At 35.7% G+C, this 26,135-nt stretch overlaps 2 protein-coding genes across 4 annotated transcripts in view; one reads left to right on the top strand and one right to left on the bottom strand.

Moving 5' to 3' along the window:
* The first annotated feature begins 2,432 nt into the window (after window positions 1–2,432).
* LOC128992617 (DNA-directed RNA polymerase II subunit RPB9) lies at window positions 2,433–14,238 on the top strand. Its single transcript, XM_054416283.1, has 5 exons — window positions 2,433–2,634; window positions 3,403–3,457; window positions 12,683–12,756; window positions 13,422–13,548; window positions 14,086–14,238. Exons 1-5 carry the CDS (start codon window positions 2,564–2,566, stop codon window positions 14,146–14,148), a joined length of 390 nt encoding a protein of 129 aa, XP_054272258.1. The 5' UTR covers window positions 2,433–2,563; the 3' UTR covers window positions 14,149–14,238.
* A 3,502-nt stretch (window positions 14,239–17,740) lies between these two features.
* The window catches only part of LOC128993373 (thiamine transporter 1-like), a 46,009-nt gene continuing 37,614 nt past the window's right edge, over window positions 17,741–26,135 (bottom strand). For 2 of the 3 annotated variants that reach the window (XM_054417235.1, XM_054417236.1), the window contains exons 5-10: window positions 24,207–24,331; window positions 23,600–23,822; window positions 22,311–22,503; window positions 21,087–21,222; window positions 20,213–20,301; window positions 17,741–19,896 (exon numbers count right to left, since the gene is read on the bottom strand). In XM_054417235.1, coding sequence (XP_054273210.1) covers window positions 19,878–19,896; window positions 20,213–20,301; window positions 21,087–21,222; window positions 22,311–22,503; window positions 23,600–23,822; window positions 24,207–24,331 — 785 coding nt within the window. In that variant the 3' untranslated portion in view covers window positions 17,741–19,877. Of the gene's footprint in view, window positions 19,897–20,184; window positions 20,302–21,086; window positions 21,223–22,310; window positions 22,504–23,599; window positions 23,823–24,206; window positions 24,332–26,135 lie in introns of all 3 variants that reach the window. The other variant, XM_054417237.1, reaches the window with a different exon arrangement.

Genomic DNA, 26,135 nt, shown 5'->3' with positions numbered 1-26,135 from the left:
GGTAAGCCATAAAAGTGGGGTTTCTTAGCCGAATGTGGCTATGGTTTTCATTGACAACTCTTTACACTAGGGTCGGGTACAGTTTTCCTTAGCTACCGAAATCAGCAGAGGGTTTTTTGGTGGGAAAGTGCAATTACAGCCGTTAGGGTCTAAAGGTGTCTTTTCCTCTGGCACCTATCGGTCCAGGAAATTGAAGCCTCTTTGGAAAACGCTGTTCTCAATAACTCAAAAAGAGGGTTCATTCGTTCTTCAGAGATGGCATTCCAGCCACGATGTTTTTGCTGCACCAAAGCATCACAGCTATTCGTTTCTCTCCTCTTTCTGGTTCTTTTTCTTTCGGTTCTCTTGGAGAATGTAAAGAAACAGAGTTCCATGATTCCGGTCTGAGAAAATCAGTTAACGAGATCACCGTCCAACTTCCTCGTTCATATCCCCTATCAGTGGTGTCACCTACCCTCCACAGCGCGTTCTCGAGCTTCGGTACGACTTATCAAAGATATATTTCCGCTTGAAGAAAATCGATTGAAATCGCTCAGGCGAAAACCTTCCTTTTGTACGAAAACGGATGGCTCCAACATTTTGCGATGCTTTCCTGAATGGCAACAATCTTTCCTCTTAGTAGTTTCTTTCAGAGTGCCTCTGATGCTCATGTCTCACATCCAAAAAGAAGAACAGAAGTGGACACTGGACATCAGCCGCTGCCAAGACCTTCCAATACATCACGCACTTGCAGCGTATGCATAGCTCCTCGATTCTCGAAATCCCTCACGGTTATTTCTGTGATATCTTTCACATAACCTACGAGAAAATTAACCCGAAGCATTTCCATAGGGAGGATCGCATCTTATTTTTAAGTGATGTTCAAGAGATCATATCAAATGATTGAGCCCTCCCCTGAGCGGCTCCCGCTGTCATACCCAGTGACGTAGCCAGGATTTCAAAATAGGAGAGGGGGGGTCGACCGACCGAAGGGTCTGGGGGTATTCCATACTCTCCAGGTAAAAGGGGGTCCGGGAAAAATCTTTAAAATAGGCCCTAAAACTGTCATTTTTAGCTCTCCTGGCATTGAAAATAATCAACCCAAGGTCAATATACAGAATGATTATATAATTTTACATTTAATTTTACAACAAAATATTATATTTAAGACCGGAAGGGGGGTCCGGACCCCCAGGACCCCCCCTGGCTGCGTCACTGTACCCATCGAGATCCGTCCGGTGCGTGAAAAATCAACTTTGACCCCGTAAGTGTAGCTCTGCAATACCCTTATCAGGTACAATGGAAATTGCAAAATACGTCTTCAAAGCGGCCAGCAGGGGTTGTACTCTAAAAAACGCAGACACTAAAACGCTCACACGGGAATTTACAATTCACCAGCATTTTCGTTTTGGCAGCAATGAATCCTGCCTTTCTAAATTATTTTGTAATCGAGAAGACAAGGGAGCAGCTATTGTAAAACTATGTATACAGTTTGATACAGTACATTGGCCAATCATAGTCATAATAATTCTTTTACTGTCATAGATACAGTGGTACCTATTTTCGCCTAGTTCACAATCATATTTATTGTTGATTGAACCATGCTTCCACTGTTTCAGGATGTATTTTAGCATGTATGTGACTAATGAATTTTATTTATGTCTATAAATTAATAAAATAATATAACTTTCATCATTTCATTGCATTTCAAAATCGTACTTAAATCAGAGCTGAATTGGAAATTATTATTGTTAATTATATTGATTAGTCTGGTAGTATTTGCAGATGAAGTATGATGTTGGATTCTAAGTACTTATAGAAAAATCAACTTAGTATAACCATAGATAAAACATGAGGAGTATGTTTTATCATGGTATAACCAGAATTAAATCTTTTATGACCCAGGTATATATTTCTGTACTATAATCGTTGATACTGTATTACGTAGCACTACAGCTTCATGTAAGCTAAAAGTCTGTACCGCACCAACACTGACAGACGACAGACAGAGACAGCTTTGTTTTTGTGTTTTGCCCATTTTCATTTTGTCATTTTTTTTGTGGTTTTGTCCAGTGTTTCCATTCGCGGGATTATTATCCCGAAAACGGGATTTTTAGACCTTGAGCGGGATTAAAACCGGATGCGGGATAAAACGGGATTTTCGGCTGTGACGACTATTTTTATTTTTTTCTACTTAATTTTAGAGAAAAACTAACTCAAATTGATTAAATACTGTAGCAAAATATAATAGTGATGTTTAAACAACTTTTTAAACATGATACGTCAAGTATTAATACTAGGTATTGTACAAAAATATCATGCGGGATAAAACGGGATTTTTCCACAATTTAAAAGCGGGATAAAACGGGATTTCTCGACCCAGTAAGCGGGATTATTTTTTTGGTCGTGTGGAATGGAAACACTGGTTTTGTCCTAGGCCTATACATTACGTCACGTCGTCCATCGTCTCACGCAAGCTTGCAAGCTGCAGATAATACAACAAAAACATTCTTGATATCCTCTTGCCAGATATTAGTTTTCTGGATTATTGTGTTTTAATTTACCATAAATTAACCTTTATAAAATGCCGATCAGTGGCTATGATATCCATGATGATGGTCCTGGATTTGTGGGCATAAGGTTTTGTCAGGAATGGTAAGTTCTAGACTACACATTACAGTTCATCTACATTATTCATTTTTAACTTAGTTACTATGTATTTCAATATAGGCCAACGCCCATAAAAGGTCTTTATCTAAGTCATTCATAGGCATCTCGACATTGCAAGCCACATAGGCCTACATGAAGACAGCTTATGTGTGTATCGTCTTGACTAGCCTAGGCTAGGCTATAAGAAATCACTAGACTAGCCCCATGAGAAATTCTGAAATAGGGCCTACATAATGGTTAGTATATGACCTCCCTATTATAAGTTAGTCTTGACTTAGGCTACTGTGCTATTGCCGGCCGGTAAGTTAGTTGTAGAAATCACAGTAAGTAGGTATTTTTAGGCACAGACAACTTCATTTGGTCATTCTTCTGTAACTTGTACTACAATGGTTAAACATATTATTTGGATGTATTGTCTCAAAATCACTAAAAGTTAAGTTACTGGTACTTTCAGTCTTAAGTGTCGGCCTACCTTGATCACTGAGCCTGTGAAGTAAAAATCAAAACTCCTTGAACAATTGTGTATTAACAGTGTTCTCATCCATTCTAAGTTAAATCAGCCCCAACTTTTATAGAATTTTAAACTTTGGTTTGGAGTAAGGAGGTAACAGTCTAGTAGATATGTGTTACATTTACCTCTCGAAACAATTTTATTTTACACAGAAAGGTGACAACTTATTTCAGCGTTATTTTAAATGACACACTCTTTCTTATAAAGTTATAGCATTGACTATTTGATTGTTTTTGTTTCAGCAATAACATGTTGTACCCTAGAGAAGATAAAGAAAATAAAGTTCTTCATTACGCTGTAAGTATCAAAGCAGTAGCCTACCTAAGTATTCAAGGTAAATAAAAACTAGGGTTTCATAATGGCTCAAAACACTGCCATAACTCTCGTTTTGTCATCAATATAAGTAGCCTAGGTTGGTTCCGTACTAAGTACTTCTAGTGGGTGTTGGGGGCCAAATGTATCAGAACATTAGCAATGACTCCTGGGGGACAGGATCCAACGTTATAACTCAGTGAGTCCAGTTAAGGTGGGGATTCAATTATTCAGGCCATTTGTGAAAAGGATGACATGGCTGCGTTTTACGTTTTAATTTCTACTGATTTGAAGGACACTTTTTTTATAGTATAGAGCAGTATTTTGAATCCGCAGAACATATTTATCATAGATTTCCAATATTTATCCAACACATAAAATCCAATAAACAAATTATAAGGCATACGGAAATCTTTCAAAAAACCATAGAAAATTATTTTAGAAATTACAAATTGTATTAATATACTTATTACGAACAAGGAAAATTGAAATTTTCTTTACAACAATTTTAGTTGTCCACACTCAGCACGAGGAATGGATTTAACTCACATGCTTTTGGACTTTTAGTTAGTATAATAATTAGCCTTCTTGTCAGTCTCTTGAAGATAGGCCTAATAGGTCTGGAGAAGGCTCTTATTTCAAGGAGAGTGCAGTGGTGGCGATAGCGGGCCCGCGAGCCTTGACCAGGATTTTCGGTAAATTTTACCGGCACACGGTTACGTTTTTTATGATGAAAATTTGTTCAAACCTATAGTTCTAGTAGTTTACAACAGCTAAACTAACACTATTACTTGACAGATTGATATGCTATAAATTATCTAACAAACCTAAGTAAAAGAATTGTCATCAGTCATGCGGGTTGCATTAACAGTCCTCGTCGATTGTGTGAATGCGCAGTCAAAATTGGTTGCCTAATAATAGGGCCGTATTTATAACCAATTTTTTAAAATATATTTATAATATTTTTTAACCAATGTGGCCTCTTGCCTAGGAAGATAAAACATTAATGTTAATCCTCTTAGCCCCCAGCGGGTGACACCATAGAGGATCCTCTATGCTGATTCGACTAAATAAACTTGACAATTTTGCTACGGCCAAATTGGCAAATTAACCTAGGTGGCTAGGGCACTAGCTAATAAATAATTCCATTCTTTCATTGATGCTAAAAAAGGATTTTCATTTCATTGCATGTCTTACTTTTAGGAGGTTGCCCTTTAGATTTGTTTACTTCGCACTTTAGATGTGTTTACATCGGGTCAGGTAAAAAATGTTACTTACCTAAGGGCCTCAGGCCAAATCAGATCGGTTTAAAATCAGGTTGCTTTGGAAACGGTTGATTTTTATAATAGGCCTATAATGTCGATTTTCGAGCCGAGCAGAGCCTGGACTACAAGCTTGAGAGATCAAGCACAAAGTCAGAAAATCAAGCTCGAGCCGATTTTCTCAGTATTCAATACAATAATGCATAACTAAAAGTAAAAGCTTTTATATCCGTGAGGATCACGCTTATAAAATTGAAAGATTAGGCCTACGCTTTTGCCGCGATCGTGGATATCGAAGAGAACATTTCCCCGCGGATGACAATGACGATGTCTCCGCGGCCGCAGATGTTCAATATTTTGCCGCGATTGCGGAAGACGATAATGACGTTTCTTTTTTAGCGAGAGATATATCTAGGATTTAGCCGCGATTATGGAAAAATGATTTACCCGTCACCACCGACGGGTCGCGGGGAGATATTAGGTTATGATATTAGATTGGGCCGTGAACGCGGGAGACGATGCTGCTGCTATCTAATGATATCATAGGTTTGGTTGCATTTGCAATCACGGTAAACTATGATAATGTTTCTTCCATGACTTATGACTACGGGAAGTATTTACGATTTTGCCGCGATCATGGAAGACGATAATGACGCCTCGGGAGATGCCTTGTCAAGTTTATTGCGAAATTGCAAGTTTAGGCGGTAATACATGGGAAAATGTTTTTAAAGATCATTAGGAGTGGGGGGCCCGACGAACAAACTTGCGGGGTGGCCCGCGGTTTCTTATCGCCGCCACTGGGAGAGTGGGGTTTTTAGTTTGTTTCTATTAATCAGCGACACTACAGTAGACCTTAATCGACCTTGTATTAACCAATAATCGGATTATCCGCCTTCGACTAAGAAAAAGTTATTTTGTATTGATCACAAAAAATATAGCATATTGTCAGTTTGTTATCTTTGCAGAAAATTTATAACATCGTAAAGTGTGTTACGATTTTGAGAACTGATTATCTTATCTTAAACATCAGACTGTCTTGTAACAAAATGGTTGCTTGTATCTTGAATTTCGACAAAAGGTTCTGTACTATATTACGATGGATTTGGAAAGCATCAATTAATAAATTATAGTACTAAAGCTATTAAAATAGGAATTTTTATTGACTCTTGCCTAGTACTATTATATTTTCCACTGAAAGTAGGCCTATTTGGCTTAAGCGTGTTTTGTGTTTATTTTTGACTTTTCTATCTATACGAAAAAGGAGATAAGAGTAGTTTATTTTATAAATAATGCAAGTATAACTTCAAAAATAATAATTATGTAATTCCAAATGAATAGCACTTCATTATGTTATGATTTTAGCCATTGCCCGTTTTAACCGACCTATCCGACCTAGGTCCGGTCCCATTAGGGTCGGTTAAGAGGGGGTCCACTGTACAGAGTTCTCAATAATATTATTGTCAATATTATATACAGGGTGATCAACTCAAGGAGGCCACCATTGGGATATCGGAAACGGTAAGAATTAGAGAAAACTTTAAATGGGGGACATTCCTTTATTTTTTGTGGCAGTTAAAAATATGATTTTATTTTTTTGAAATTCAGCCACCATTTTCCAAAATGGCGGCCAACTTTGAAATTTCTTATGGAACACCCTATATTTTATCATGTTTTCGGATAGAACAGGCAATTTAAAAACTTTTTTATTCTTGACATTTTTTTGATAAACCCACTCGTTTAGGAGTTACAGCCTATGGAAAAATGACTTCCGGTGTACATTTTACATCATGTAGCTCCTAAACAAGTAGGTTTATAGCGAAAATTCGAAAAGTAAATAAGTCAAATAAGTCTTAAAATTGCATCCACATTCCAAAAAGACCATAAAATTCGTTAGAACTATTTTCTATTATTTTAAAAATGGCGGCCATTTTCCAAAATGGCGGCAAACTTGAAAAGTGGAAAACAGTGTATTTTATGGTCTTTATGGAATGTGGATGCAATTTTAAGACTTATTTGACTTATTTACTCATTGCATTTTCGCTATAGCATTTTTTACCATAGGCATTTTTTTCCATAGGCTGTAACTCCTAAACGAGTGGGTTTATCGAAAAAATGTCAAGAATAAAAAAGTTTTTAAATTGCCTGTTCTATCCGAAAACATGATAAAATATAGGGTGTTCCATAAGAAATTTCAAAGTTGGCCGCCATTTTAGAAAATGGCGGCTGAATTTCAAAAAAATAAAATCATATTTTTAACTGCCACAAAAAATAAAGGAATGTCCCCCATTTAAAGTTTTCTCTAATTCTTACCGTTTTCGATATCCCAATGGTGGCCTCCTTGAGTTGATCACCCTGTATAACAATACAATATTATCTAATATATAAAATTCTCGTGTCACAGTGTTTGTCTGCAAACTCCTACGGAACGACTTCACCGATTGTTATGAAATTTGGTGTGTAAATTCTGTAGGTATGCGAATCGGACGTAAACTATTTCCCGTTTCGAAATTCTTAAAAGGGCTCCGCCCCAGTGGCTCTGGAGTTTCCCATGTTAACCTTATGAGAAATGGAATTAAGAAATCTTAACAGCTGTTTCAATTAAACAAGTTGGTTCTGTTCTATGATGTTCAATAGCATTAAAGTTACAATGATTACCAACAGGGTGCAGCACTATTATTTCTTTTACATTTATGACAACAGCTAATTTGCAACCAAAAGGTGAGTGAGCGTAGCGAACGAACTTCAACCTTTAGGCGAGTGAGCGTAGCGAACGAGCTAACCTGAAGGCAAGTGAGCGCAGCGAACGAGCTCCAACCTAAAGGTGAGTGAGCGTAGCGAACGAGCTCCAACCCAAAGGTGAGTGAGCGTAGCGAACGAACTTCAACCAGGACGTGATTGAGTGATGCGAACGAGATCATCTTGAAAATTAAACGTAACGGTACTTTCTTTCCATCGGTCTGTCTTAGGGGAAACCTATAACTTAGGCGATACGAAGTTCGCCGGGTCAGCTAGTATATGTATAATATTGTCACGAACAAAGCAGCCATGGGAGTTGCTGCCCTCAGTTATGCTCAGTATTAGAAGCTCTAGTAGCCCAGTCAATAAAGGGATTGTGTCGGAAGTAATTAGTGAAAGGCTGATTTTTTGCCCATCGACTATTACCATTTAGAAAAGTGTTCAGCCAAAAGTCCCCGCCCCCGCCCCTCTTGCTTCCCCCCCTGTGCCCCCCTAAACATATAAAGTGTAAGGGTTTTGTAAATCACGTTTTTCTCGATTGTTAAACGACATATTGAATTGCAATTAGTTTTATTGTCTTTGTTATAAAATTTCCTACAATCGTGTTTAGTTGACTTTCGTCGTAACTGTTACCGCTTGTTAGTTATTTGTATAAAAATGTAAAGATTTATATTTTTTTGGACATATAATTTTATTTTTCTCGCCTTAACTTTTTTTGCTGACGTTTTATGAAAATATGTTTAAAGCAAAAGTTGTAGCTGCTTTCATTAGCTTTAAAATGATTTATAATAGTACTTACTTTAATAAAAACCCTGCGAGATTTAGACGATGTAATGCAGTATGCATACTCAATCAGTGAGCTAAGTGGGGCTGGCGTGGCGTTGCAATACTATCATTGTTGTAATATGGAGAGTGGGTTTTTTTACTTAAGGTACACTATTGCATTATCTCCATATCCCACCGCAGCAAACCTGCGACTACGCAAATTTTCGTTCATTTACCTGGCTCAATATTTACTAAAACCTTCCCTTAAAATCGTCAGAATTATTTCTTGATCAGATTATTTTAATGAACACTTAGGTTTGCTGCTAAAGCTAAGGTATTGAAGAGTGTTCTTTTATTGAAATGTTAATAGCTTTTTATGAAATAAATAAATTTCATTAAAATATATCTATGAACAAGCAAACTACAACAGTTTTTTAAAGTATAAAATAGGAATTTTAAATTTTAATTTTTATGAATTATCTCCATAACCGTTAAGCGTACAACGTTGCTCCAATATACAAAATTATTTATTTTTTTTAGCTCTACAAAATGGTTTGGAAAGAATTTGTAATATTTTGGGGTTTTAGGGGGGAAATGGGAATAACCTACTTTTACCCCATAAAAACTTCCATAAACCCCTATTCCCATAGTCCGATCATGCTGGTTCGCAAACTCGTTCGAATAAACGTAAATTGATACGTTTGTACCCAATTTCATCAAAATTGGATCAATTTTGCTTGAGTTATCACGCTAACAGACTCATATATATATATGATTTTAAATTTACTTTTTATTTATGGATTCGAACGGCGGAGGGTGTTTTCGGCCTCTGAGGGCCTCAAAACGAAAAAGTAAATCGGGCCCGGGTCTAGGTCTTACCATGAGACCTACAATAATAGATTATTCCCTATATGAGGGATATGCTAAAAATACAACCGAAACAAAACCCATGTACGGTTAATAAAATTTATTTCTATCCTTTGTATTTAAAAAGCATGAAATAAATGTTATATGTTCATAATAATTGTATTGGATGTTATTTTTGAACAAATAATTGCATTATCATGATTTGAAGTTAAGAATTACTCATACATCGAATTGCAATTTTTCCCTTACAACTTCTTTCCCCCCTGATCTTATATTTTCAACACTGGGGTAAGACGAGTCATCATACACTCGGTTTTTAATTTATTGTCTTATCAAAGCCGCAGCTGTAGAAACGATTCTCTTAATCTTATCACCGTTACGCCTTTTATTTTAAGAGTACCAAGTTTCAGAGAAAATCTTGCCCACCCTATCTCTTAAATGAACTATGGAGGATTTATTTTTATGTTCGTAGTCTAATAAGAAGTCTTTCACTAAGTGATTAAAAAATAATGTTTTGAAGTACTTCGTTTCATAAACCTGGTACATATACATTTCATCTGGCCTGATATATTTTTCATCAATTGCAAAAGGTTAGGAATACTATGCTGGCAATCATCATTTTCCTCAATGAAATTGCAAACTTTTATGAATGATTCTTTTAATAAATCGTTAACTGGTCTACCACGACCTGCACACGTATTGGGTGATTGAATGGGCTGTTTCAAAAACCTAGTATAACCATAGATAAAACATACTCCCTTAGTAGATTTCTCATCCTTATGGAACAGCTGAAGACAATTGTATTGTTAGTTCATGTACGGTTTATGTAGAGGTCGTGTTTTGTTTACAATTTGTTTCCCGTTATTACAGCCATTTAAAACCTCGTTTAACGAAATAATACGATCTAATCATAAACAATAACTTGTCACCTAGTTATATAACCAAACAGTAAAGCACAAATCAAGAAATTAACCCTAAAATAATGGAAACAAAGTTTCATCGACACTAGCGCCTTTGTGTCACGTACATGAACTAGACACGAAAAACGTGCTTCAAAATTTACAATGGGATGAGAAGTCTACTTGTGTTGGTTAGTCTATGGTATAACAAGGTAAACAAATCCTTCTTTCCTGGACCTAACCTAATCACCCCAATCAGTTTTCCTAATTTCAATACATTAACTTATAGTTTGTCTGGTAGTTGAATTACAGTATGAAGTAAATCGACTGCTTTCCTATTGTTTATTCGTGTCTTAAAATTACAAAAATCTAGAAAAATACAATAATGGGTAGAAACATCGTGCTCAAGTGCGACAACGGATCAGCTAAGGAGCGCCACATTAAAATAGTGCACAACATGCATCCACAGTTGATATATGGCGTTACATAACCATAAGGTACACGTTTCAATACATCATTTTAAAGCTGATAGCAGCTACAATTTTGTTTGAAAATACTTTCATAAAATAACGGCGTTAAAAGTTTTGCGAAAAAATGACAAGTACAAAAAAATTACCTTTACATTATTCTACGGATAACAAACAAACGGTAACAGTTACGACGAGATTTAACTGGACATGATTGCAGGAAATGTTATTACAAAGGAAATAAAACAATTGCAATTCGATGTGTGTTACATTTTTAACTTCCAGATCTTTGTTCAAAGATAACATCCTTTAAAAATACTACATACCTAAAAAAAATAACTACATGCTTTTTAAATAATAAACTAAATATTTTTTTTATTTAAAAATATGAACATAAAATGTTATTAACTTTACATGGATGTTAAGATTTTTTTTTTTTTGATAATACTATAGTGTATCTTAAGTAATAAAAAAAAAACAATTCTCCACATTACAACAATGATTGTATTTCGCGCTAGCCCCACCTGGACCAAACCCGCTGATTACACGCACACACATACTGCACTACACCGGCTGAATCTCGCAGGATTTACATTAAAGTACTATTATACATAATTTCAAAGCTAATGAAAGCAGCTACAACTTTTGTTCTAAACGTATTTTCATAAAAAGTCAGCGAAAAAATTTAAGGCGACAAACATAAAATTATATGTTCAAAAATATATAAATCTTTACATTTTTATACAAATAACAAACAAACGGTGACAGCTACGACGAAAGTTAACTGAGCAGGATTGTAGGAAATTTTATACCAAAGACAATAAAACTAATTACAATTCAATATGTCGTTTAACAATATAAAAACGTGATTTACGAAACTCTTACACTTTATATGTTTAGGGGGGCACAGGGGGGGGGAAGCAAGGGGGGTAGGGGTGGATACTTTTGGCTAAACTCTTGTCTAAATGGTAGTAGTCGATGGGCAAAAAATCAGCTTTCTACTAATTCCCCCCCCCCCTTAAAAACACAGGTTGACCGGACTAACTATACTCGCGGATCCGCGCCGCGAGCGCCCTTGCGCCCGACGCCTCCTCCCGTTTTCGGACTGATTCTGTCAACTGACTGCAGCTAAAATACGTAAAACCAATATCATTTTGAAGATTAAGAAATACGCCAATTTTTTATGTAAAAAATGTTTCTCTATCTCGTCTCATTTCGATACAAATCAACTTAACACACAAAGGTTGAAATTTAAAAGTGAAAAAATTTACATTCAAACTTAAATTGCAAGAAAACTACTGAACATATCGATTACACTCTTATTACGTTTTTTGTAGAGAATATATTAAGGATTGAAATGGTAAAACAAAATTTATTCTATTGCTGTTAGTTTCTGAGATATTGATAAAATAATAAAAGCTTACACAAATACACTTTAAAGGGTGTAGGGGGGAAGCAAGAGGGGGAGGGGCGGGGACTTTTTAGAAAATGTTCCTTATATGATGTACTAACACCCATGAAAAAATCAGCCTTTCACTAATTACTTCCGACAAAGCACTATTTTTTCCCTTTATTGACTGGGCTATAGGTACAAAGCTGAATGTTGGGACACCCTCTGCATAAGCCTTTTTATTGAATTTGGCTTTTGTTAGTTAAGCATCTAGATGCCTTGCGTATTACATTTGTCTGCTGGGGTGTTCCCGAGCCAGCAGTTTTGGCTTTGATGATTATCCTGGTTTTTGGCTCTATTATTTCTTAGAATTGAGCGATATACCTATTGCAACACTACTATCAAAGTCTGCAACCACATTCTCAACAGATGGGATCTCAAATCAAGTTTTGAGTGGGTACCTATTGCATCTTTAATCATTTTGCAAGCACTATAGGTAGAATGCCTTTGCTGTTTATGTAATATTTCACAAGGTTGATGAGTTTTTGACCCACTTTCTTTTAGAAAAAAGGTACTACTCTCATAGGACAATGAGTTTCTTGGTGTGTGTAAATGCATTCCCACCCCCTATTAAAGAGACTAAAAAATGATTGAGGACAATTTACAGTTAGATTAAAATAACATGTTTACGATGTTATCGGTTTTTACCAAGATAGGTCTCAGAAAGCAGAACTTTTAGCGTTTTTCATGGTAATTCATAATAGCCTACAATAATTATTTGAAAATAAAAAATTACCTAATACAATCGTAACTCATTGTTTCAGTGCCGGAACTGTGACTACAAGATGTTAGCGGACAGCAACTGCATTTATGTTAACAAAATCATGCACGAAATTGAGTAAGTAATATTTTTCCTAAAAAATACTTTACGTACCTAACACTTGTACCATCAGTTACGTTCGTATCCCCTGTCGCGAAGTTGTGTTTATTTGGTCCATTTCCATTTAACGAAAGACTGTGGAATAGTTTATCTTGAGTTGTTAATAACCTATTCTTTTAAAGATATATTTTTATAAAATTTACATTTTCACACTATGCTGAAAACCTTAAGAAATAGCTTTAAACAAAATTAAGAAGTAGGAATGAATAGTCACCATTCTCAACTTAGTTAATGTTTCTTCGTTATGTTTTAGAACCTTATGCCCCTAATATATGCTATATGTATATTATTAAAGTCAGTTTGATGGGTACACTGGTAGCTGGGTGGATATAATTCATGCTTGGTAATCAGTAGGTCTCCACTCTCCAGTTCAATTCTGAGTAATCAGAAGCTTGCTAATGGTTTGAAACTAGACCCAGGCGTTATTGATCATTGGACTCTAAGGAGCATAATCCTAAATATAATTTTGTATAATTCAATAGTTAATCTTTGTAAAGCTGAAAAAAGAGTTTTAAATGTGCTTTAATAGACCTACTACATAAAAATGTAATTTTTTAATATCCCCTTTGAATTGTTGACTGCACTGTTAATCCTCAGCCTGTGATTGTTGGTGTTTTGTTCAGTGAGCTGACCCACATTGTATCCGACGTCATCTCAGACCCGACACTGCCCAAGACGGAGGATCATCCGTGTCCCAAGTGTGGTCATCGTGAAACTGTCTTCTTTCAGGCACAGACCCGGCGAGCTGAGGTAAGTTCTTTGTTATGACAAGTAAAATGTTAAGCCATTTCTAACTGTTATACCTGAGATTGTAAATAATATTGTAAATCAGTGCCTATATACATTTTTTTTTTATATAAAATGTAAAGCTAGTGGCGACAGCAAAGATAAGATAGTGCAGACTGGTTTGGCCCATCTCCAACCAATGACTGGCGTGGCAGCTTAAGAATCTACTGATGAATGAATTAATGAATTCATGGAGAATCCATGTGAATGAAGTGAATAAATTCATGAGCTACTCAAAGTCTCTTGCTAAAAATTACACAGATTTTGGTAAATAAAACAGAACTTGTTCTGTATCTTCATAATAATCTACTTGAATTTGTTATTTAAAAAAGGAAATGCAGAAAATAACTATGAAACAGAAATGCCTGACTGTTCCCTTAATTTAATTACGCTTATTTCACTGCGGATAAAGTAACAGAAGGAAATTCCTGTGTAACAACCATTGCACAAAAGTGCTTTTTCCAAACAAATTATATTAATGAATGTTTGTTTTCCATACAGGAAGAGATGAGGCTCTACTACGTCTGCACAAACCAGCACTGCACTCACCGATTTACTGAATAGATCAAGTTAAGCCTCCAATACTTTGTATGTTCATTTTATGTTATCTTATACTACGAATACATTTTTGTAAGTAAATAGTCTGAATAACAACACTTATTTTATTTCCCTTTTCTTTTCATGTAAAGTGTTAGTATTAGTTCAATTTTCAGATCTGAACACAAACTAGTTTTCAATGAATGTGTGGTTGATTGTTACTTGTAGGCATGGTACTAGTTGTGCCACTTAAGGGGAACTATGGTACACGAGTGAAAATTTAAAAACGTACGTTTTCATGTCCCTGGCATTTTACTTCATAGATACTGGATGTATAGTTTATTATTATGTGTTTTAATATTTTTTGGAACGGGGGCAACATGTTACACACATTTATTTGGTTTTAAATAGGTTCTAGGTATTTTTTTCGTATTTTTAAAGTCTCGAAATTCACGACCATGACGTGTCCCTAGGGTACATTTTCCAACTTTCACGCTGTTTTTAGACTAATTATTCATGCCGAAATATATAAAGCCATATTTTTATGTCATCAATGGTTATTAAACTTACAAAAAAGGAGCATATTATAATTTTATTGTCATTGCAGACTGACTACCATGACAAAATAAGTCTGTCCCTCAATTTGGCGTCACGACCATTTGGGAAAAATTTTCAACTTTGGAGCACGACAGTGGCAAGCCTGGCGTCGATGGAGTCAGTTGGTTTTAGAGACTAGTTCGGGGTGTACGTCGGGATTGTTGTGCCGGTCGTTTTGAGTTGAAAGGAGGAATTACAAGATTAATAAAGGAAAGATTGTGTTTTTTGTAATTTTGGTGTGTCCATGACCGTACGTAGTCATTCGATGAAGTAGACATGGTGTTAATTTTTGTTTATAAGACATTTCAATTGCTAGATTAACCTAGAAGTCCACTTTGTATCCTCGAACATGAGGTGCAGGGCTACCGCCAGAACAGAGCCAAATAACACGTAATTTCACGACCAAAGTTTCACGACCATCGCGGTTTTTTTCACGACCAATCCAGCCTTATGGATTATAGTGTGTTTGGTCGTGACAATAACTTTAATATAATTGTAAATTGAACAGTTTAGTTCAACTGAAACACATAGTTTTATTATAATTAACAATCTAATTGAAGGATTGTTTAGAAAGATTTTGATTATTCCAGAGAATTCACGACCGTACCGCTTGTCCCTGACCATCACGTTTATGATTTCTCTCATAAAAATTTCAAAAATTAAAATATCGTGATATTTCAATGTTTTATACACAAAAGAAGCACACCTCTATACAAACATAACGATTTTTCGGGTCTCAGGTAAGTTTTTTCGGAGTTATACAAACTTAAAAAGATTTTATTGTTTTTTTCTATTTTTTTGAGTTTTTTTATTTTTTTCTAGAAAGACCAAATATACCAAAAGCTCAGTGACCTTTTTATTGTATAATGGTCATAAAAGTAAATTAGTTTATAGCAAAACATAGTTATAAAAATAATATAACTATTTTTAATATTCATTTAAACGTCCGTTATGGTCGTGACAGGATTTTGTGTTTTTCTACGAAAGATGCTCTTTAAAAAGAAAACTACCAAAGATATTGCGTTACCATGGACATTTTATGAAACTTCAAATGTTAATAAAATAAAAAAAATAATAAAAGTTTTGAAAAAAGGGGAAAAAAATTTGCAAAGTGCTTTTCCTGAAAACGTACGTTTTTAAATTTTCACTCACACATGAGAGACTTGAGATACATGTTGGCAAATGCATTTGATCACATAGAAAGATTCTCAAAAAAAGACAATACATTTTCACAATTGAATCAAAATTTTATTGCTGAACAATCAACAGTTGACAATGAATTGTTGTATAAAAATAATATCAATATAATTATTCTAACAACCACCAAAAATACTATCTCGATATATTCTTGTTTACATTAAATCTAACATTTGAGGGTTTGCAACTGGGCCTGAGTTTTAATTGATCTTTTGATTTATATTGTTCTTATGCTTATGAATAAATTAATAATCATCCAAGCCAAAACTAATAGCAAAACGATTCACCTTAGAATAACACCTAGTTGTCACAGTATCTTGGTGGAATGGATGAAAATGTGGATTAATGTTTACCAGAGAACAGAAAGTAAATAAATGATTGAAATGATTGTGCTGTAAAACTAGCCTTCCACCATAAGGAACCAAGGTACCATCAATTTGTCAAGTGCTAATTTGTCAAGTGTGAAACAAATATTTGACCAAAAACAAGATTGTAAAATTTGAACAAGTAACACTAAACAGCAAGTAATAATGCCAAGCCTGTAGTATTGTTAGTTATACGTCACCATAAAAACAACAAAACGGACATTAAACATACTGGACATATCATAGTTTACATAAACATGTATTGGGTTAGGCCATTGTAATTTTACAAAAATATGTCTATTGAGAATGAAGTTGAATTTGTTTCTTGTGCCTTACCCCTTAAATATGTTCTACTCAACAATATATTTTTTGACTTGGCAAAAGTCTTCATCTTGACTCTTGAGGTTTACAGAATTGTTCTAAATCTACTATCCATTATTACAATATTATGCGTTATATTGGCAACATTTCACACTACACCTGTGCTGTGAGATTAACCTGTAGTTTGAATGTCTACAAGTATCAAGATTGAGAAAGTTCAATACTGTCAACGTTTTATTGTTTATGTTCACAGTAAAAATAGCAACAAAAAATAACAATTAGGCCTACTGGAAAAAACCACTGGTATTAAATTGCTGTTTACAATTAATTATGAAAGTCAGTCTTCAGATGGGTTTGGATTAATTAAAGAAAAATTACAACTAAAAACATTATTACATAAATCAAGCTTTCAATTAACTGATTATGGACGTAATAAAATTAAAGCACAACTATACTAACACTCTTGGGGGTTATGTACGTTTACACAAACTCGAATCTTACTAATATTATAAATCTGAAAGTTTGTGAGTTTGTGTGTGTGTGTGTTGCTCAATCACGCATAAACTACTGGACGGATTGGGCTGAAATTTGGCATGATGGTAGCTCACATTCCCGATTAACATTAAAGCATATTATTATCCCAAAAATCCTTTCGGGCTCCGCCCCAGTGGCTCTGTAGTTCCCCATGTTAACCTTATGGTTTTTCATATTTAAAAGGAATTAATGAATCTTAACAGCTGTTTCAATTAAACAAGTTGGTTCTGTTCTATGATGTTCAATAGCATAAAAGTTACAAGGATTACCAACAGGGTGCAGCACTATTATTTTTTTTTTTATTTATGACAACAGCTAATTTCCAACCAAAAGGTGAGTGAGCGTAGCGAACGAACTTCAACCTGGAGGTGAGTTAGCGTAGCGAACGAGCTAACCTGAAGGCAAGTGAGCGCAGCGAACGAGCTCCAACCTAAAGGTGAGTGAGCGTAGCGAACGAACTTCAACCAGGACGTGAATGAGCCATGCGAATACTTATGAAGTTAAACGGGGCAAAGCCCGCGGGTACAGCTAGTAGTAAATAAATGTACTCAATGCGTTTCATTGAATTGAAAAATAAATAGCAGTAATTAATTTATACAGCTGATCAAAATGTAAACAAATATGTTCTTCATAAGGATAACATGGGAACTTTAATAGCCACTGGGGAAGAGCCCAAGGGACTTTTTCAAAAATGTAAGGTCAGTTTGCAAATCTACGCGACACGCTCTTTGCAATGAGACGTCAATGGATAAAATCGGTTAAGAAAGGGCGGAGAAGTTCAACTGACAAAGTTTCATGTAGCGTATTAATTATATAGATTCTTGGTTTTTAACCAGGGTACAGCTACAGCATTTGTCATTCACAGTCTTCAGTAGTTATATTAAGTTCAGTTAGTGTATATAGCTGTCAGTTTTTTTAAATGCATAGATATTCATGACTTCAATAGATCTGATGTTGGTCCCTACAAGGCCTTATTTTAATCTAAAAGTCACAGTAAAAATATGAAGCATTAAAACATAATTCTACTAAATACAAATCTTAAGTGCAATCACCATTGAATGTTTTCACAATTTCTCACTTGAATGGTAATTATTTTAATGTAAACTTAATGTTTCATGTTCTGTTGTGTAAGCCGACCTAATAAACCAAAAGCTTGAATGTAGAATACTTTATGTTGACCCATATGCCTCACATAGCAAATTAACAGTCTGCCTGGAAACCCCACTCACATCATGTGTTGGTTTAGTTAATTAAAAATTATTATTATACTAGTGTGAGTATTTTGGAAATTGAACTCTTCAGGTCTAAATAGTTAAATGAAGACCTAAATAATTATGTACAACTCAATTGTACCAAATACCAACCATGCGCCACACTAGATAACAAAGGAAAGTTTTTGGTACAAGCTCACTGTGTTATCTAATGGAAGCTGCACAACAAAAATCCCAGAACCAGGTGAATCCTCAAAAGACCAATCAATTGAAATTTTTTTTGTGGCGTTACCTTTTGCGTGTCTTATCGTTTTCTGCCTACCTTTTGGTTGGAGGCGTTTGGGCTACACTAAGAAGGAAAGGAAAGAGCACAGACGGGAGGTCAGGTTTGTTCAGCTGATTGTCTGTGCATACTACAATAATTTCAATAAGAACCTGGCATGGCAGTTTCATTTTTTTGTCCTGTCCGTTTCCTTTCCTGTCCAGCATAGCAATGTGTGTCTACTAATATGGGCTAGAGTGGGGGGCTCGAGTTACACTTCCCCTATAAGACTCCACATTAACCATCTTTTTAGTTTGTAATTCATGCATACGACCGAGGAGTTTAAGTAAGAAATGTGTGAAATCGAATATTTTGAACCTATTTTCCATTATGAATTTTAACTATTTTCCAGGGGAGGCCCCTGGGACCCTCTCTTTACTGGGAGTTATTCTGTAACCCTCAGACCCCCCTTATGGGAAATTTAGAAGGACCCCCATGAGCGTAGCCAATGCTTTGACATAGAAATGTGTTTTTGTTTTTGGACTTGTGGCCTCTGAGTTACATAACATTCGGTCTACAAAACAGTTTCGTACCAATTGGCTACCAATCAGGCTCCTTTACTAATCATTCTAATAATAATGCCAGTGTACTGAACACACAAGCAGATTAATTTTAGGCATTTTACATGAGTAAATAAATAAACTGTAGGCGCCTTAAGTGATTTAAAAATGTTATTGCATTCACTTCTACACTGTACAGCCAATTAACTTTAACTACGTTGATGTCAGTATTTGGGTCATTTACATGCTACTTAATATAAATAACAAAAACAAGCTTATCATACTCAACAATATATTAAACATAAAAGGGTTCAACCATAAAATACTGATGGTAAGAAACATTTAAAAATATAGCTGGCCAAGATAAAACGTGTAAAACAAAACAATAAAACAAATATTTTCTAAAGACCTGATCCACCTTCAAGGTAAAACCAGATGTGTCCTAACTATATATAAAACTACCAACCAATTGTTATTATCAAAACAACCAACTTAACTTATAGATACAACTGACTGGACTAAACTTAAGGTACAATAGTACCTGTTGTAGGTTATGCGAAACAAGGAAAACACAAATCAGCAATAAACCAGCTGTTTTTGTAATTAAGTTTCTCTTTGTTACGCATTGACCTTTACTACGTATACAACCTCCCTATACATTCTATCAGTCTAGTGTTAAGAATAACTACTTTCTTGGTGAGCCAAGACGTCATCTGCTGATGATATACCTGGAAATAATTTTCTAAGTTAGTTTTTTGTGAAATTTTAAAATAAATAAGACAAAGAGTGTGTCAGTTAGACATTTTAGAATGAATAAAGATGCAACCTTTTTAAAACTCTGAAAGTAATGTAGTGTTCCAAATCAATGGTTTTGGATTAAAAACTACTGATCAATTATTGTTAAGAATTTTGAAGTATTCGTACAGAAAGCTAAAGCAACTTATGCATGCGACAAACTGAATTTAAAAAAATCAAAAATGGATTGAGAATTTTATTTTCTTAACCCTATTGCTAACCTTAAGTTAAAAAGAAATGTTTTGTCACCTCCCCACAGAGCTTCTGCAAATTCTCGAGAGGGAGACCAAGATAAAACAGAGGCCAAGAACAGCGAAGTAGCCAGCGTACACCACAAACTGTAAAATGAACAATGTAATTTGTCAGAACAATCAAACATAGTAAAACCACAAGCTTTAAATACAAAACTATTTGCTATTGGCAACATTTGAGCTTAGGCAGCCAACTGACAGATTTTAAGTTCCTTCACTCTCACTTTGTTAGACCAAAAAATGTAAAATTCAGTAAAACATCAATAGAAAATATTTCCAATAAAAGTGTTTAAAAACAAATCAATTATACAAAGTTACATCTTTTTCTTCTCTATGCCAAAATAAGACATTGTTAGCTGTCATATAACTGGTCCTAACAAAGTTTATACATTTATTTCAAACTTGAAAGCCTAAATTAGCAAACATTTTGGTACTTTGGTATTACACCGACCACACCTAATAACCTAACCTAAGGGTGGACTATGTTTTAGGCTAGGTTAGGAAGATGATGTTATTTAAACTAATTAAAATCTTATTTGGAAATCGATTTATTGGTGTGGTCAGTGTAATATCAGAGTACCAACATTTTGATAGCCTAAGTAATGTAGTAGGGCAGTCCTTTACAATGATTATATCACTGGAATTCTTTGTTTGTCCTGCTATTATCTTTTCCAATACCATTGTCTATGCTAATTACATTTAATGTTTACAACTGACGGTTCTGGGACATAAAATACTATAACAAACTAAAAATAGCAGGCTATATGTTGATGAATAATCAGCAAATGATCTGTTAAGTCCATAGAACGGTTTAACATTGTTGAGGACTTTACAAATAAATCCATGCTTCATACTAGAATAATAAGATTTACCTGCTGTCTGGGGGACAGTCTGAAGACTTTGTTGACGATGTAAGTGAGGCAAGTCTGTAGGAGTAGAGCAATGAACGTAGTGCTGCCGAATATCAGACCGTAACTGTCTCTGTTAATGTGCTTAGCAACCTCCGAACTGGAAATGAAAACCAATCAGAGAAACTCAACAGTAAATTGTACAGTTAAATCAATCATTATGATACTGAACTCGAGAAAGCACAACTATTAGAAGTACACAGTCCCTGGAGACTACCAAGACTTTTTAAGATTAAAACTATTTTATTATTTGGCTTTACAGAAGCTCAAACTATCTAGGGATCCAAAAGAACAGCAATTCTCTGGATTCAGACTTCATTAATACAGAATTCCCTTAATCAAGACAACCATTTGTCAGCAGTTTGCAACACAGCTAAGTAAGGAATGCGTCACTGTAAACTACGCAGATTTGTTGCACAGCACACTATAAAATAATTTAATTCCTCTGCAAAATAAAGCTGCAAATGACAAAAGTGAATATTTTCAGAAGACACTAAAACGTTCCCGCACATTCAACTGCTTTCAAGCAATCTCAACGTATGTATTTTTTATCAAAATATTCCATACTGAAGAGAATGTCATTTGCATCGTCCTTTAAAAACTCAATTAAACAAAATAAGTTGTTTGCAGCATTGTTCGGCGGAAATATTTAACTAATTGTTTCAGAGCATATGAGTAGAGCTATAGTTTCACCTTTGCAATACATTTTATGAAATATGTTGTACTGTAAATGCATTTTTAGTAAATAACTGCTTGTTTGTTTTTTAAATACCGAAGCAATATGCAAGCTTTTTCTGTAAAGGTGTTTGAATGAATGAATGAAATGTGTTTATTTCCACATAATATATACAGAAAACAAAAACATTTAAGTTTAATTTAATACTAGAGGTAGAATAGTGCTAATTATGTTTACTAACTGCATTTTATCTAGGGCTATTAATCCAGATGACCAGAATCTCAATCAATTGGTACGTATACTGGGGGTTCACTCAATCACAGAATCTAGAGAATTAATTCAAACATCACAGACTTGAAGAGTCAAAGAGACCACAGAAATGATCAAATACAAGTTGTGTCATCTCACTCCATTCTAAACCCACCTTGAATTCAGCTTTCAATACACATCCAAATGTGTGTAGGTGTCTCAAATAATTGATAGTTGATCTATTGTTATCTATTGTTACTCACTTGGCCACAGTAATCATTGTATGGTAGACAACAGTGAAGAATATGTAGGTAAGGTAAGCGAGCAGCATGGACCGTGTGCCGCTCATAATCCACAGCACGATCGCCACCAGAACAGCACAAACAGCCAATACTGGCTCTCCTAGTCTGGCCCAGTCCACCTTCACACGGCCGATAGTCAGGGAGGCCATGGCTCCTAGAAATTAAGTAACTATACACTTATTAATCATTCCGTGTTTGAAAACAACATCTAATCACAGTTTTAAATTTGATTTTGTTTAATGAAATGCTCAATTCCAGAATTATGATTTTTTGAATAAAGTTATAGCAGCTTGTTTACCTTAGAAAAAGTCCAGTTAGGCCATAGTATACACAGAGGACACACAATAATCCATCCTGTGAGAGACTTTTTCAAGTGTACAAAAAGAGAGTTGAACAAAGTGAGGGTTCGACAAATCAGCTTAAAATTAATTTTTAGTATCAATTATTAGTAAAACAAAAACCATCATATAATCAAAGAATTTTTAACTGGAGCATAATGGTAACCATAATGTTAACTAGGCAAAGACCAAAAGAGCTTTTTTTTAGCTTTTTTTAGCTTTTTTTTTATTAATTTGTAGCAGATTGAGTTTAAACTAGTACTTTATTGCTCTGTGTCAACATATTATGTAAAATATTTTCTGTCCCTTTTGGCTAATAAAGAGTTCTAAGTTATGAATTCCAGAACAATTTTGAACAGAGTTAAGCTGGTGATTTAATCACTAAGGTGTTGGTGGTTTATATAGTCAGGCGGGAATACTTGGCCTAGTACAGGCAAACACTTGTAAAATAAATAAAAATGTATTTTAGTTTTGTACAATTTGTATACATTCCTACTCTGAATAAACTCAAATAAGTATTTAGCAAGGGAAGAATGGTATGCCCCATACAAAATCACAGGGCACCGAATTCTGCAGAGCATAGGAAAGTTGTGCTACAGTAGCACTTTATATTATACAACAAATATCTGTCGTTCTAAAAAATTGGCAGACATATTATTTGCTCCCCATCAGCAACATCTAGAGACTCGGTTTAAGGTGGTTCAACGCGGGATAGAATCCTAGGTTGAACTGGATCTACATTTTTATGATAATGTTTAGACCAACAGTTTTGTTAGAAAAACACACAAGCTTGACTAATATATCAACATTGTTTTCATAAAGCTATAACAGTTCATACTTTTAGGTTATAACAAGAACTTAAGTTGTAACAAGAAACATTTGAACTAAAACCGGAAACAACATTGTACAAACCTATCAATGTATAAGCTGCCTCCACAATGCCGTAGTAGGGTGGCTCTTCATCTCCAATGTCCTTGCGAATCATCTGCCACAGCAGCTGGATGTAGTAAAGTACTTGCCAGTAGCAGCAGGTGCTGAGGGCCCACCACAGACCCCACTTGACTACATACACGGAGGTGAAGGCAGCCCTCATGTCTGACCACACGTGTCTAACCACGTCTTTACAGCAAGGATCCTGTCAGAGCATTGTAAAACATCAAGTAACAGCAAACAAATTGACAAAGATTTGTGAAATAGAAGTATATTTTACTGGAAATTAATGTGTTCACTACCATGTTGCATCGTCACTGATAGACTGGAGAATGTAAATTGGTCAGTAGCTCGGACCGGAAATAAAAACCTGTTATAATCAATTGATATACAATATTCTTGCTTCCAATATTGTTACTTATACTAAATTGCTTTTGTTTCCATAGTTTTGACGAGTCTAAAAACGGCGCATATGTGAGCCATCGGTCCATAGCATAAATGTATAACGCAATTTTACTATCCTGGACCGATTGTCCCATATTTGTGCCATCCCAACGCCATAGTTTTTGTGGCACCAACATGAACTTACGGTTGGACTGCCTGGAATGCTGTGTAGGTCTGCCTCACTCTGCATTGTGTCTCTGGTCTGGTGGAAGTACATGCTCTTGTCCACAGAAGGCAGCAGCACAGACCAAGCAGTTGCTGCTAGCAAACCTACAGAACACACGTGGAAGTAAGTACAATTCAGTGAGGAATATTTGATCTAGCACCTACTGATATCAAATATGCCACCTGCACCACAATTTAAATATGACTGTTCAATTAATTGTTTAAGAAACATTCCATATCTAGACTACAATTCCACAGTAGTGGTTTTTTAAGTGCCAGAAAAATCTTTTACGACTTTTCAAATAGGAAGAACTGTTGTTTAAAGATTGAATACCTACTTTTGTATGGTCACCATTTCAAAGTAAAGTATTTAAGTATTACTATAGCCACTGGTAATGACTGCAGTTAGCTCGGACATGGTGAATGGTTTCTTTATTAATGGCAGGGCCATTACCAGCTTAAAGACTAATAGAGCTCCAGGTATTGACGAGATCAGAGTCGAACAACTAAAGAACCTAGGTAAAAATGTCATGCAATGGTTGTTGAGCTTCATGAAAATGTGTGTAAGCCAAATGCATATACCAAAAGCATGGAGAAAAGCCTGTGTGGCTGCACTGCTCAAACCCTGGGAAGGATCCAAACGATCCTAAAATCTTTCAACCTGTTTCTCTCTTATGCCACGCATGTAAAATCGTTGTGGGACGTTGCGGGGAGGCCGTCTTGAGCATTGTCCTACACCCAAATATCATGGTGTCACACTGGACTTAACACTGACATTTAAAGTGCACTGTATTGCGACAAGGGGTAAAGTCTCAGTGAGGAATAATATCATCAGGAAGCTCACCACCAGATGCTGGGGTGCTAACCCTAATGTCCTATGAACCTCAGCTTTAGCGCTCAGTGTGTTGGCTGCGGAGTACGCTGCACCAGTAAGGAATGCATCGTCAAATGCAAAAAAGGTCGACATTGCAGTCAATGACATGGCTCGGATTGTAACTGGGTGTTTGAAACCAACCCCAGTACACAAACTCTATCCTATAATAGGGATCGCCCCTCCATCAATCCGACGTGATGTCGCTGCCGACGTAGAAAGGACTAAGCAAGAGACGGACCCTTTTCACCCATTTACACGGCCAACAACCTGTAGAGCGACGGCTTCGGTCCAGTAAGAGCTTCCTATCATGGACACATGTTCTGGATGGATCACTCTCAAGCAATTGGCTGGCAAGGTGGGAGGCCCCGTTGACTAACCCTCCCTTACCAGCCAGGGAGGAACTGGCTCCTGGTGCAGACCTAACATTACATGGTGTGGAAGACCCTAAATCAAATCAGAGTCGAGGTACCAAAATGCAAGACAAACATGCAGAAATGGGGTCTCTTACCAGACGAAGAAAACAACTTGTGTGCGTGTGGTGCTGTTTAGGATCCTGGCCATCTGCTGATCTGTCCACGCCTAGACCAGTCTTGCACATTAGATGATCTTTTACAAGCAAATGACAAAGCCATATCGGTAGCTAACTTTTGGAAAAGTGAAGTCTGATTTACGGACATGGAAAGTAAGTACTATAGCCATCAAGTTGGGATCCAAACATTGTCAACAAAACTGAGTAATTTAGAACTTTCAATTTTTTTAAGTGATTTCAAACGATAACTGAAACCGCCGAATAAAGCCAGAAAGAGGTGAAACACTATTGTATAATAACACTAAGTAACTAGGCCTACTGTTAATCAGCCGTGAGTTGAATGTGACGTTGTGGGGAGGCCGACTTGAGCATTGTCCTACACCCAAATATCATGGTGTCATACTGGACTGCACACTGAGTAATTTAGAACTTTCAATTTTTTAAAGTGATTTCAGACGATAAATGAAACAGCCTAATTAAGCCAGAAAGAGGTGAAACACTATTGT

This window comes from Macrosteles quadrilineatus, unplaced genomic scaffold (assembly GCF_028750875.1).
Source record: "Macrosteles quadrilineatus isolate MER2022 unplaced genomic scaffold, UCM_ALF_1.0 Scaffold_4__1_contigs__length_99947679, whole genome shotgun sequence".
Classification (NCBI taxonomy): Eukaryota; Metazoa; Arthropoda; class Insecta; order Hemiptera; family Cicadellidae; genus Macrosteles; species Macrosteles quadrilineatus.
The sequence above is the reverse complement of the archived record's forward strand: the minus strand, read 5'-3'. Positions and strand labels throughout refer to the sequence as shown.